The sequence below is a fragment of the Musa acuminata genome, chromosome BXJ1-9 (assembly GCF_036884655.1).
Source record: "Musa acuminata AAA Group cultivar baxijiao chromosome BXJ1-9, Cavendish_Baxijiao_AAA, whole genome shotgun sequence".
Taxonomy (NCBI): Eukaryota; Viridiplantae; Streptophyta; class Magnoliopsida; order Zingiberales; family Musaceae; genus Musa; species Musa acuminata.
In genome coordinates this window covers 11,597,896-11,612,392 of record NC_088335.1, presented here as the reverse complement: position 1 = coordinate 11,612,392, position 14,497 = coordinate 11,597,896, and the positions used below count along the sequence as shown (strand labels likewise).

The 14,497-nt window shown below is 37.5% G+C and overlaps 2 protein-coding genes across 2 annotated transcripts; one reads left to right on the top strand and one right to left on the bottom strand.

Annotated features, from left to right (window-relative positions):
* Nucleotides 1–11: 11 nt before the first annotated feature.
* LOC135593229 (two-pore potassium channel 5-like) lies at nucleotides 12–3,561 on the bottom strand. The gene is made up of 2 exons (XM_065083111.1): nucleotides 2,446–3,561; nucleotides 12–416 (listed from the first exon to the last, which is right to left on the bottom strand). The coding sequence occupies exons 1-2, from the start codon at nucleotides 3,411–3,413 to the stop codon at nucleotides 269–271; spliced, it is 1,116 nt and encodes a 371-aa protein (XP_064939183.1). The 5' UTR covers nucleotides 3,414–3,561; the 3' UTR covers nucleotides 12–268.
* A 9,116-nt stretch (nucleotides 3,562–12,677) lies between these two features.
* LOC135593227 (acyl transferase 4-like) lies at nucleotides 12,678–14,286 on the top strand. The gene is made up of 2 exons (XM_065083110.1): nucleotides 12,678–13,099; nucleotides 13,311–14,286. Exons 1-2 carry the CDS (start codon nucleotides 12,686–12,688, stop codon nucleotides 14,151–14,153), a joined length of 1,257 nt encoding a protein of 418 aa, XP_064939182.1. The 5' UTR covers nucleotides 12,678–12,685; the 3' UTR covers nucleotides 14,154–14,286.
* The last annotated feature ends 211 nt before the right edge of the window (nucleotides 14,287–14,497 follow it).

Sequence of the window (14,497 nt, the reverse complement as noted above, 5' to 3'; positions counted from 1 at the left end):
AGAGCTCGGTGTGCAGTCAACCATAATTTAGCTCTTTCTCTTAAACATTCCAGCGGTTCAATATATTGACACAGCTAAAACTAAGTCTGCCTATAAGATTATACCCCTGTAACTTTTTTCCTTTTTTTTCTTTTTGAAGTAAAAAAGGGAGAAAGTAAAAAAAGTTGACTGTTTACATTGCTATGATCCCAAAAAATCATGTATTAGATAATCGTCGCTTCAATGTACAACAACAAATGATGCCTTGTTAATAGCTCCTTCAGTGTCGTCATCTTGGGGCGCTCAGTAGGTCAGGGAGCGTAATTTTCCCGGTGTTGTTGGGGTCTAGCTTGTTGAACTGATTGCAAATCAAAAGTATATCTGTCTCTGTGATTTTTCCCATCTCCTTCAGCTTGTATATCACAAATTCCGATTTGCTGCAATGCCGAAAAATTGAACATAAGCCCATGTATCAAAAGATAACTCTTGCTTTCTCTTTAGTATCCATCTATCTGAAACTATCTTAATGTTAACAGGAGTTAGTTTCTTTAAACAACTCAGGGAACAAGAACAAAAAACACATTACTAAGCAATTCTGCATACTTCATATGCTCTGATGCAATTTGGTTACTTGGATATGTTTGCAACAAGGGAACATCAATATATTTGATGATTTTTCACCATGAGCGCCCTGAAAACTCTTGTTAACTTGGAATCAGGCATGGTAAGCATGAAAGAATTTCAACCCTTTATCAGGAGCATTACCAATCCGCTTGATAACTAAAATTGTTACGGAAATCACCAAAATGACAGTTCAGTAACAAGCAGGAAAAATAGCCCAATTATTCCTCTTTCTATTTTGTTTGGTTTATGATCACACGATGTCAACAAATTCAAGCTGAATCAACTCTATTAGCCTATTACAAAGTACAAAGTCTGCATAACGATGCTGGCATACAGCATTCATCACACCCTGGCCAAATTGATGCCTAGTTATGCAATACAAAGGTTCTGGCATAGAACAAAAACATCGTACAATAACAAATAAGGCAGCACTATAATGATTTTGGCACAGGTAACAAGTGCAAAAATTTTGCCACTGTCCTTAACCGCACCAAGATCTTTTAGCCCACAACCCTTGCTCCACTTATGTTTGAACAAGTTATTTGTGTTCTTATTGTATTTAAGAGTTGAAAAATGACAACACATTGCTACAAGAAACTTTCATCAATTTCTTTGTTTTACTATCATCATTGTGTTGTTCGTCCAGTTACTGACAGATTTTAGAGGAAAATAAAAAAATTGTAGCAACAAATGGATGTATATTCTATATAACTTATTATGTACATCCTCGAAAAAGCCAATCATTCAGACTAGCTTCTTACTTTAATGCAAAGGCAAGTAGTGAAAGTTCTTCCCCAGAATAGTGAAAAATGACACTACGAGAATGAAATGATCAGGTTGATTCAGCCTTCTCTATTTGATTTTTGGTCTGTTGATTCGACATTTTAAAGTGCTATTAATGAAAAAATGGCGCTACAAGGTAATATTTTGGGAATTTCCTATATTACCTCATTAGATATAATGCTGGTTTACTTATGCGTGTTACCCCGACACGAAGGCTACGCCGCTGTCATCGCCACATAGGAAGCAAAATTGCATAAGGTCTTATTCCATGTCAATGTGGCCACTTGATACAAACATAGAGGGTAACATTTCGCACGGGCAAAGCATTTTTGGGAGCTGCTGATAGGAAAATGTTTCTGTCCAGGACTCTTCTGGTTTAAGATAATCATTGGGATGAATTATGGTTCCCTATATATAAGTTGGCTTTCGGTATTTTACTACTTCCAGAAAGTTTCATTGGCAAACTCTTTGAAGCCTATACAAAGGCTAGCTATCTTGATGCAATAGTGTTTTTCTTTGTCTTCTTTTAGTTGGATCTAACTAATCTGGAAGCATCACAGTTCAGAGAATTCATTTCGTGTTATGAAGTAGATATCTATTTAAATTATTGTAAGTTATATTGAAGCAACACAATTCAAACAATTAATTTCTTTTGCTTATGTATGACCCTAGAAAATGTTATTGGCTCCAAGTAATATGTTTTATGTTTTACACTCAAATTTTCTGCCTTTTCTTTCTTTCTTTCTTTCTTTCTTCTCGTCTGTGTATTTTCTCGACTATATAAGCCCCAAAAATCCTGTCCAAAACCATTTGTTTGATACACCCATCAATGAATCTCATGCTACAACAAAGCAAGCTATGCACGTCTATAAACACCGAATTTATTGGCAAGTGTGAACTGCTTTCGAGTTCAGATCAAGGCTATTGGATCAGTTAAAGAAATTGTGCAGTTTAGGGGAAGATTTCATGTTGACCATAATGAGGATTATTCATGCTGTAACAGAGCAAGCAATGCAAAGTGTGACCTGCTTTGGAGTTGAGGCTATCAAATGTGCTAACCTGATGAATCCATTGTGATTGAGATCGGCAGCGAGCAGGTCTTCCACGGTCAAGTCCCGCTGCAAGATCCACTTCACGATCCTCCGGTGCCTCTTGTCGATCCTGGCCTCCGCCAAGTAGAGGAACGCCCGTGCCACCGCCAGCGTCGACACCAGCAGCCACAAGGAGGCGAAAACGCGACCAGGCAACGTCTTGAAGGCCCGGTCGCCGTACCCGACTGTCGTTACCGACATCACCGACAGGTAGACGGCGTCCATCCAGTCCAGCTCCTCCAGTAGGTAGAGCGCCAGCGCGCCTGCCCCGATGCAGAGCAGGACGACCCCCACGGCGAGTCCCACCTTCATCCGGATCCGCATCCGCCCCTTCTCCGCGTCGATGATGTAGCTGGCGCCCCGGGCGCCGGCGAGGATGGCGCTCTCCTGCACATCGAGCACGTAGTTGACGGCGCCGGAGAGGAGGACGTCGATGAGACCGAAGCCGACGAGGACGAAGACGCAGGCGAAGGCCTTAGTGGCGGGGGTGAGCGGCGCGATGTCGCCGTAGCCGATGGTGCAGAGGGTGACGATACAGAAGTAGAGCGCGTCGACGGCGGCGTGGGTCTCGACGCCGGAGAAACCCTGGGGGTTGGTGGAGTATACGAGTACGCCGAGGGAGAGGTAGAGCAGCAACAACGCGGCGGCCTGCTTGAGAATCGAGCCGGAGGAGCTGACGCCGGGCTGCTCAGCATCCCCCGCGCCGCCGCCACGGCCAAGCGGGAGCTCGCCGCGAATGACGGACATGGCCGGTGCAGTGCGCGTGCGGAGGAGTCCAGACTTCCGGCGCGGAAACGAGGCTAGATCGACGGCATCATAAGCAGAACTAGAAGAAGAGGACGAGACGGAGGTCGTGGTGAAGGGGTCTTCGATCTCGGAGCCCGGAAGGGGGGCGGAGACGGAGGTGAACAGTAATGGCCGCTTCTCTTGCTCCATCTAAACTCCCAACAAACAAATCTTGAACGTTTCCCCTCCAATTAGTCGCCACAATCGATTGATCGAATTGTTACTCTTTCGGCGACGATCGAAGAAGAAGAAGAAGAATAGGTGAGGGGGGATCGAAGAAAAAGGGGGGATTTTTCCTGTTATTATTATTGACATTGGTTTGCGTGTAGAAAGAGACCGCATGCAATGAAAAGGATTGGTCGGCGATTTCTAAAACTCCAAGGAACTTGCCTAGCGTACGCACCCACCACACCTGCTCTCACCGGGCTGGTGGGCCACACGCATTAAAGGTAAAGTAAACTTAATAATGTGGGGGGATGATTTTTTTTGCATTAATTGAGATTTGGAATAAAGCAATGATGGATGTATGTCTGGATTTGTGTATGTATGTTAGCTATAATGCGTTGAACATAAGGTCTGTTGTCCTCAAGTAAAAGAAAAGAATAGTAGAGCACGTATTGGAGAAGGCCGATGATATAGAGAGACATTGTGTCATGTACTACACCAACAAACCAAAAAACAATTAAGAGAAATGGAAGCCTCACATTTAATATCAGGCTAGTGGTTGACCAAAGTGGCACATAGAAAAGACGGCCGAAGCATCCTATTCTTTTTTTGTATTTGAATCCATCCCATAATCAAATAAAGGATATCCAAAACTAAAGTAATTCTTTAGAAGAATGTTCTTTTTTTTTTCGTAGTTGCAGAGATCTTTAATTGAAGTGCTGACAAAATGATTGTCTAATAGAAAAATCACAAGTGTTTTTGATGTGAAAAGGAGTTTCGGACTTGGAACATACGGCCCAGTACCACAGTAGCTGAAAGCACACAGGACAAAGGCATCCGATTCATCCCCCGTTCGGGATCAGAAGAAGAATGCATGCGAGACAAAATCAATGATCGCACAAAGGAACGGAACGAGAACGGGACTCGGTTCTATTTGTTTAATGTTGTCTTGCAACACTCTTTCTTCTTCTTCTTCTTCTGCTGCTGCTACCTCGAGATGGCCTCGCCATGTTAGCAAGGCACCGATGGGCTTGGGAAGTCATGTGGAGCTGCCGCAAGCTGATCTTGCACTGTCCTGCATGCTGTCTGTCTCTCCCTGTTCTCTTTCGGCTGGATCTCCAAACAATCGAAGACGGAAGTTATCGTCACCTTTTCTCTCTTGATTCATATTAGTTATCTATATAGTTATAGACATATGTTAAGAAGTGACCCATGATCTAAAAATTATAAGGTAGTTTTTATACCTAACTCAATCATGACATAATGAAATGATGTCATTATCATTAAGTAAGTAAGATATAAAGAATACATTTGAGAATATTATTCTACGTTAATTTTCTTGTTTTAAATAATACATTAATTTTTTTTTATCGAAATGATTCTTTTTACTTGCATCATAGTATTCTATTTTTATTGTTTTCTTACTCCTCCACCTCCAATATTTATGGTATCAGAGTTAAGTTTCAATCTGGACATTATGGTTTTCAATTACTTCTCTTATACTGCAACGAGAAGTAATTGAGTCCTGCATGTGGTCTCTCTGGTCTCTTACGGTTGGATCTCCAAACAATCAAAGATGGAAGATCGCGTCGGCCTCTTCCTCTCCCAATCTCTACTGCAGGTTGAAACAGCATGTAAACCATTCAACCGAGAAGCAAATATTTTGGATCAATAGCTTCATTCTTATGACCATGGTTCTCAGATACAACTAATGAATTTTTGCTTCAGTTTCCGTTGAACTGTTTTCTTGGGCATCTTCATGGAGTTATTCTCCCTTTATCTTCTTGGCCAAAATCCTCTTCATATAGGGATATGAACTTTATTAGATTATATGGTCCTTTATAATTAGATAAAATATATAATATAATCAATTAAATTTTGATGACATATATTGATCAATAAAAAAGAAGTTTATATTATAATATGATTCAGATACTCTTGATGGGAGGAACTATCATAATAATTATCTTAGATCCTCTGCTCTCATTTATAAATAACAAGACATCTAAGAGATTTGTTATTTTTGTTTACGATGATTAAATGCTTGCTCCATATATTTTATCGATCTAAATTTTTATATACTTTATCTTGTTGTCTACTTGTGGCCGATGTTATATTCTTTGTAACACGATCTTCAATGATCGCAAAGCAACGACGGTTGTTGTATAGCACTACTGTCGACCTCGCTGCGTACAACCACTACAGCAGATCTATTGGCGGTAGCAGCTGCGTCGGGCAATATGCGCGTCACAATAGCAACAGCAGCCACTAGTGGTCACTAGGCGGTGAGTCGTACGACGCAATTGACCGTGCACCGCAATGACCACACTGGCAATGATTGCGGACCGAATGCTGGGCTGGTCACGCAGATGATGATTGCGCGCGGGCAGCAACCACGCAAGCAATTGCACGGGCGACAGAGAGCACACACGATGACCACATAGCGACGACCATGCGTGGGCAAAAGCCACATCTAGGCTGCGACAGCATGCGGGCAACAACTGTGCCTAAGCGACAGCCTCGCGTAGGCAGAGGTCGTGCCCAAGTAGTGGTCGCACAAGCGGTAACCGCCCACAGGCAATGACCATACTAGTGGCGCTTGCCCACAAGCAGAGGCGGTGACCACGTAGGTGCGACGGTCGCCTACGGGAAGACGCCCCTTAGGGTTTTGATAGAAAATTACACCTTTAACCCTATAATTTATATTAATTCCATTTTAATCCTTTTTGATAGTTCTACCTTTAACAAATCTTCTAATTTCTATCAACAAATTTACTATTTTACCTTTATGAAATTGAGAATATCTTATTTATATACTTAATTATAAAATTGATTAATATAATTTAATTAAATTTGATCATAACTATATTTTGACTAGTTATTAATTGAATTTAGTTTTGATCAAATTTAGAAAGGATTAAATTTTGATAATTTTTTATTTTGGTCGACTACTGGTTATTCACACACACACATATTTGAAATTATAAAATAATATTTATCTTTTACATGAAAGAATAATTTATATGTTATCATGATTATGAAATGATAGACTTATAGGATGTGAATTACAATAAAAATCTTATCATTTATATAATATTTTAAATTATATTTTAAATTATTTTATTAATCTTGTAATCACCAAAGTGGTCAAGATCGATGACTTATAAAATTACGGAACTAGTCCTAAATGATATTAAGAAAATAATATTTACAATAACACATATAATTAAGAGATTTAGATAATCTCAAAAGAGAATCTACTTTAAATAATTTTGTGATAGGATAAGATGATACTATTTTGAATATCTTTATAGTTTAAGGTTATATACCCAAAGGTAACAATACTATTCTACAAGGATGGTATTCAATATTTCACATAAAGGTGAAATATAGATGATATCAATAGTTCATCATATTTTAAAAAACTCAAAGCATTAATGTTATTTTATATTTTATAATGGTACTTCCATCCATACATTTACATACTTCTAGTGTCCTTGTACTCTTTGGATCAAATTATTCAGAATGATTAGAGAGTGTGTAATTCACATTAGGCGTATTAAATCTTGACTTAACATTGCTTATTGAAAAGCTCATAGACATAACTAATGAAAGTACTGTGGAACAAGTTAATGAAATAAAGGTTTGAGAATATTTAAAGGTTATTGAACACAGATTTAAATCTACTTATAAAGAATTGGCTGGCACACTAATAAAAAAACTGATTATGGTTCAGTATGATAACACTCGAGGAATTCAGGATCACATCCTTAGTATGGCTGATAAAGCTACAAAACTTAAAGCATTAAGCATGAATATTGATAAGTCTTTTCTTGTGCAGATCATTCTTAATTCTCTTCCTTTTCAATTTAACTCATTCAAGATTTACTATAATATAAATAAAGATAAGTGAGACTTAAATGAGTTAACTAGTATGTATATTCAGGAAGAATTGAAATTAAGGTAGGAAAGTTCATATAATATCATGACTACTACTTAAGGAGTTGGTTATAAGAAATAAAAATTAAAGCATCATCCATCAAAGAAAGTTGTTAGGTCTAGAAATGTTAAATAGACTAATGAAAAGAAAGTTTCTATAGTAAAGTGTTTCTCTTATGACAAGAAAAGACATATGAAGAAGGACTGCATTAAATGTAAAACTTGATTTGCAAATAAAGATATGAACTCAACCTTTATATGTTTTAAATCAAACATTATAGAAATACCTTCTAATACTTAGTGGATTGATTATGGTTCTTCAACTCATGTTACCAATAATATGTAGGGATTTCTTCAATATAAAAATCAAAAGAAAATAAAAGATTTATCATTATGGAAAATGATCTCAAAGCAAAAGTGATGTTAGTAAGGACTTATCGTCTACGTCTAGAGATGGGTCATTTGATGGATTTTATTAACATATATTATTTTCATACTATTTCTAGAAATTTAGTTTCTCTATCTAGAATTGATGAGTTAGGATATTATCTTTCTTTTGGTAATGATAAACTCAATATATTTTATAATTCAATAAAAATTGGTTTTGGAATTCTGTATAATGGTTTGTATAAAATTAATTTGAATCTTGAGTTTGTAAAAACATTATTGGCCCTATAATCGAAGTGTTTGATTGAAATGTAGTTTCAATAATGAAAGATCTTTTATACTGTAGCATAACCGATTAAGGCATATCTCTAAGGAAAGAATTGAAAGATTAGTTAAGAATAATATTTTGAATCATTTAGACTTCATTGATTTTAATTTTTTTATAGTTTATAATAAGAGAAAACAAACCAAACATATAAACAAAAATACCATAAGAAGTAAAGAATTCATTGAGATTATTCATACTGATATCTACGAACTACATATTCTCTATTTTAGTAGAGAAAGATATTTAATCATATTTATAGATGACCTGTCTAGATATGACTATATTTATCTAATATATAAAAAGTCTTAGACTTAAAATTATCAAATCTAACAAAGGTGGCAATTTTATGACAGATATGATAAATCTGGTTAGAATGTTGCTCCTTTTGTTAGATTCCTAGAATAATGGGGTATATGTGCTCAGTATGCATTACCAGGTGTGCCACAGCAGAATAGTATTACTGAAATGCGAAATCATATTCTTATGGATATGGTTAGGAGCATGATGAGCTATTCCTCTGTACTTGAGTTAATATAGGGTGAAGCTCTTAAGCAGCTATATACATATTGAATATGATTTCTAATAAGTCAGTTCCATCAAGTCCATTTAAGTTATGAATGGGTAGGAAACCCACTTTAAAATATTTGTATATTTGGGGGTGTCTTACGGAAATAAGAGTATTTAATTCATATGAAAAAAAATTGAATCCAAGAACTATTTCTGGATATTTTATTGATTATCCAGAAAAATTCAAGGGATATATATTTTATTGCCCTAGTATAAGGATAGTAGAATCTAGTAATGTAAGATTCCCAAAAAAAGGTAAAATTAGTGGGAGTGAAAAATCTAGAATGATCAATTTTAATATTGAGGAGATTCAAGTTAATTCTCATGGTATTTTCTCCTATTTGATAAATTATTATTTCTCAAATCAATGAGAAAATTGACGAGAGTGAAAAATAAAATAATATCGATAAACTCTCATATGATGTTGATGTCGTCGTTGATGATCTTATAGAACAACCATAATTTGTAGCTTTGAGAATATCTCAAAGGAAAATGAACGATGTCATTTCTGATCATTATGTGGTATATCTATAAGAATCAGATTATGATATAGGAATAAAAAGATATCCCTTATCATTTTCATAAGTCATAGAAAGTAACGATTCTGAAAAATGGTATAATGCAATGAAATAAGAGTTAAAATCAATTGACCAAAATGATATTTGGAAACTTATTGAATTACCTAATAATTATAAAAGAGTTAGTTGTAAATGAGTCTTTAAAATAAATTATAACTCAGCGGATAATATTGAACAATATAAAGCTAGACTTGTGGTCAAATATTTTTCTTAGAAAAAAAACATCGACTATAACGTAAATTTTTCTTCAGTTTATAGAAAGGACTCATTGAGAATCATCATGGTATTAGTATTAGTAGCTCATTATGATCTTGAGTTAATTTAGATGGATGTGAAAATAACCTTTATAGATAAGGATTTGGATGAGGAAATATATATAGAACAACATGAAGGATTCATAGAAAAGGGAAAAAAAAAAGTTAGGCTTGTAAACTTAAGAAATCCATTTATGGTGTTAAACAAGCTTCCGAACTTTGGTATATAAAATTTCATAATATTATTACTTCCTTTGGATTTAAGAAAAATATTGTTAATCAATGCATATATCTAAAGTTAAGTGGGAGCAAGTTTATTATATTGGTCTTATATATAGATGATATTTTACTTGCTAGTAGTGATCTTGGTTTATTGTATGAAACTAAAATATTTCTCAATAAGAAATTTAAGATAGTTGATATGAATGAGGTAGTCTATGTTATTGATATAGAGATATTCTGGGATAGATCTCAATGATTATTAGGACTATTTTAGAAAGGATATATTAATCGTATCTTACAGAGATTTAATATGCAACATTACTCAACTAATGAAAAAGCTACAAAGAAAGTAATAGAATATTAAAAAGCTATAAAGAAAGTAATAAGATATCTATGGGGGAAAAAAAATTATATGCTTATATACGAGAGATCAGATCAACTTGAAGTGATGGTATATTCAGAATTTGACTTTATAAATTATCTTGATAATAGGAAATCTACTTTAGGATTTATAATATTCATATTAGTTGGTGGGGTAATTTCTTGGAAAAGTAAAAAGCAATCACTTATTGCATCATCAATAATAGAAATTGAATTTGTGGCATACTTTGAGGCCACAAATCAAGCTTTATAACTGTGAAATTTCATCTCAGGATTTAATATGGTCAACTTAATTACTAGGTCACTTAAGATATTTTGTGATAATACTATAATAGTTTTCTTCACAAGTACTTTAGTAGTTCCAAGCATATCAAGATAAAATATTTGATAGTTAGATAAAGAGTCTAGAAACAACAAGTGTCAATTGAGAACTTGAGCACCACTATAACGATTGTTGATCCATTTACCAAAGCTTTACATTGTAAAAAATTTAAAGAACATGTTCAGACTTATAAGCAAGCCATAAAAAATATGGTTATTCATTTTTGTTATCTTATTTATATTTATATTTATGCATATTATGATTGAATGCAATAATCATAGTACATAGAAGGAAGTGTGAAATTGATGATATACAACAACTATGACTCACATTGATAGTTGGATTGAATATAGTATTATTATATTTATTGGACTTATTGATTTATTTTTAAAATTTATGGCCATGTATAAAATGTTTTTTTAATTTTTTTAATCCAATTAGGTAAAATTATTTTCAAACAATTTTTTTTATTTTGATTTTGAATATCTTTTATATCTTATCAATTAATGAGTCATGGGAGAATGTTAGATTACGTGACCTTTTATAATTAGATAAGATATATAATAGAAATAATTAGATTCTGATAACAGATATTGACCAATAGAAAAGAAGTCCATATTATAGTAGGATTCCTTAGGGGATGCTCTTGATGAGAGATACATATTATAGATGCAGTTGAGAAATTATGATTTCTCTCATAATCTCTCTAAACCATTAATAATAGTGATCATATGAAAAGATAGAAAGAGAGGAGTGTCTAGTTCTCCTTATAGATCGACCTCACTATGATATTCGGATTCGGGGACAGTACCTTTACAGATAATACAAAGATTTTTTTCAAATGACAACGAAATATATATATTATAAATTTAATATAATATTATTTAATTTCAATCCTAATATGAAAATTTTTTCACATTACATATAATATAATACAAATTTTATGTTTACACTCAGCTTGTGCATGCACTTGCTCAATAAGATTAAGAAGAGCACCTACCATGTGTGGGTGTCGGATATGACTTTGTCGCCTTGCCCACCATGACTCTTATCCAGCTACGTCGAGCGAGCGCTTTAAGTTGTCATACTTCTCTTAATAAGTTCTTGACGCTACGAAGACAAGCCAGAAGCACAGAATCATGCTTCTTACGAGGGATGAGATGAAGCGGGCATGGTCATTTGTGTATGTGTATATATATATATATATATATATATATATATATATATATATATATATATATATATATATATATATATATATATATATATATATATAAAGTTAGTGATTTTAATATTTATTCAGATAAACTTAACTTTGTATAGCATATATGCTATTATATTTCATGTTTTTTAGTTGGTTCTCAATTAACTATTAATTAAAACTATAATTTACACTAATATACTAGAAAATTATTATGCTAGGAAGAATAATAGAAATAATTTAGGTACTTAATATTTTTATATACTTTTAGGATCTTTATGTTTGGATGGACATATACGTTACATTAAAATTTTTTAGGTAAATATTCCATTTCCAAACTTTGCAAGAATAAATATGCGAAAACCATAAAATTGGAAGGCTTCTTTCTTGGTCATTTCTTGCCAAGACAACATCATTAGTGGTGGAGCATCATTGATTAGGTGGATGGATGTTGTGATACACTTTCATTCTTGCTTAAGCTTAAGAGGATAAACTTAAGCATCCTCATTGAAGTTAAGGGATAGGATACCATTCCAAGCAACCACTAATTAGTCCCAACTAAGCATGGTCAAACTGATACATCAGTCAATGTTGATGGAGCTATAAGTGAGCTATATTGTTTGCTGCTGGTAATAATGAAATGGCGGTGGCATGTGACTAATTTGGCTGGCTACAGCTATAACATATTCCTCCTCAAGTCACAGTGGTTCAACTCATCAGTCTGCCAAGGGAGAGGATCCCTTCTCAGAAAAGCCATTCCAGCTTACCAACCATGGCCAAGCCAAGCAAGCAACTTACCTAATCCATGACCCACTGGTCATACAACTACATGATAGATATTGATTTGTTAGGACCTAAGGAAATGGGATAAGGTTGATGGAGATCTGTAGCCATCTCAAGCTTACAGCAATCCATCAGTGGAGATTGCACAGTTTGGCTGTTACAGATCATGGCTTGCATCTTCACCTACTACCTGATGCTGAACCCCTCACAGCACTGCACCAACCTGCAGCTGTTGCCGTCTATTTATACACCCACAACATGCTCCTGTAAATGCAGAGTGTGCTGTTGTGTTTCGATGGAGATCAGCTTCAGTGTGACGAGAACGTCCTGCTCTTTCGTCGCCCCGAGCGAGCCGACGCCGAAGGACACCCTCATTCTCTCCGTCATCGACCGGGTCGCGGGGCTGAGGCACATGGTGCGATCGCTGCACGTGTTCAAGCACGGCCGCGAGCCGGCCCGGGTGATCAAGGAAGCGCTGTCGAAGGTGCTGGTGCAGTACCACCCTTTTGCCGGCCGGTTCGTGGACTGCGAACACGGCGACGTAAGTGTGGCTTGCACCGGCGAGGGGGCCTGGTTCGTTGAGGCCACGGCGAACTGTAGCCTCGAGGACGTGAAGTGTCTCGATCTCCCTCTCATGATCTCCAAGGATGAACTGCTTCCTCTGCCCAGCCCCGACTTTGACCCCATGAATCTGCCCCTCCAAATGCAGGTATACGTATTGTCTAGTGATCTCATGTCATGTTCGTCTTACAACACTACGATCCTATAAGCTGTTTTGATCACAGTTGACACAAGAAACATCATCGTCACCAACACCCAACTTGTAACTATTAATTAGTAGACAAGTGCTTAGGACTTTTACGTGTATATATTAACAAGAAGTTGACTCCTGCAAGCCTAAAACTCCTCGTCGACGACAGGTGACGGAATTCACCTGTGGCGGATTCGTCGTCGGCCTCATCTCTATCCACACCATCGCCGACGGCCTCGGCGCTGCACAGTTCGTCAACGCCATCGGGGAGGTTGCTCGGGGCCTGCCAACGCCCACCGTCGACCCGGTATGGGCCCCGGAGATCATCCCCAGCCCTCCCAAGCTCCCTCCCAACGGCCCACCAGTCCTCCCCGCGTTCAAGCTGCTGTACGACACCATGGACGTCTGCCTCGATGCCATCAACCAGATCAAGGCCCAGTACCTCGAGCACACCGGCCAGCGCTGCTCCACCTTCGACGTCGCGATCGCGAAGCTGTGGCGGGCCCGCACCCGCTCAATCCAGCTCAACCCCGGCGCCGACGTCCACCTCTGCTTCTTCGCCAACGCCCGCCACCTCCTGCAGCAGGTGCTGCCCATAGCAGGTGGCTACTACGGCAACTGCTTCTACCCGGTGGCCGTCACCGCCCGCAGTGGCCAGGTAGCTGCAGCGAAGCTCGTAGACGTCGTGAAGATCATCAGGGACGCCAAGGCCGGGCTCCCTGGCGACTTCGCCAAGTGGGCGACGGGGGACTTCAAGGAGGACCCCTACGAGCTCACGTTCACGTACGACTCGCTGTTCGTGTCGGATTGGACCCGGCTGGGCTTCCTCGACGTGGACTACGGGTGGGGGAAGCCGCTCCATGTGATACCATTCGCGTACTTCGATTTCATGGCGGTCGGCATCATCGGGGCGCCGCCGGCGCCTAATAAAGGGACTCGGATAATGACACAGTGCGTGGAGAAGGAGCACATGGAAGCGTTCCGGGAGGAGATGAAGTCCTCCGCAGTCTAAAAGAATCGAAGTCCCCCAGTTGCTTTGCACATCATAATGTTCATCAACTATTGTTTGCTCAAACAATATCTTGTACGCATAATCAGAACAAGGAGAGTGGCGTGTGGAATCAAGCTTTTAGATTCAAATTCAAGGTTGGAATTGTTTTCAGTGATCCAATTCACAAGATAGAAGTTTCTGTAGCATATGCGTTGGGTGGCGTTCCTTGTGACAGCACATTGCACGCTTAAAAAGCAAGCTTCCACTACTGCTCCTGCAGGAGCAAAAAAGATACGTGAACAAAGTGTTCGATCTTTTGCCTTCGATTGTAGATTGTGATGATGATGATGATGAAGAAGAAAAGA

Coding starts and splice junctions, on each gene's coding strand:
- LOC135593227 (XM_065083110.1), top strand. CDS start 12,686: ATGGAGATCAGCTTCAGTGTGACGAGAACGTCCTGCTCTTTCGTCGCC. Junction 13,100..13,310: donor ATCTGCCCCTCCAAATGCAG/GTATACGTATTG, acceptor CGTCGACGACAG/GTGACGGAATTCACCTGTGG.
- LOC135593229 (XM_065083111.1), bottom strand. CDS start 3,413: ATGGAGCAAGAGAAGCGGCCATTACTGTTCACCTCCGTCTCCGCCCCC. Junction 417..2,445: donor AATCACAATGGATTCATCAG/GTTAGCACATTT, acceptor TCGGCATTGCAG/CAAATCGGAATTTGTGATAT.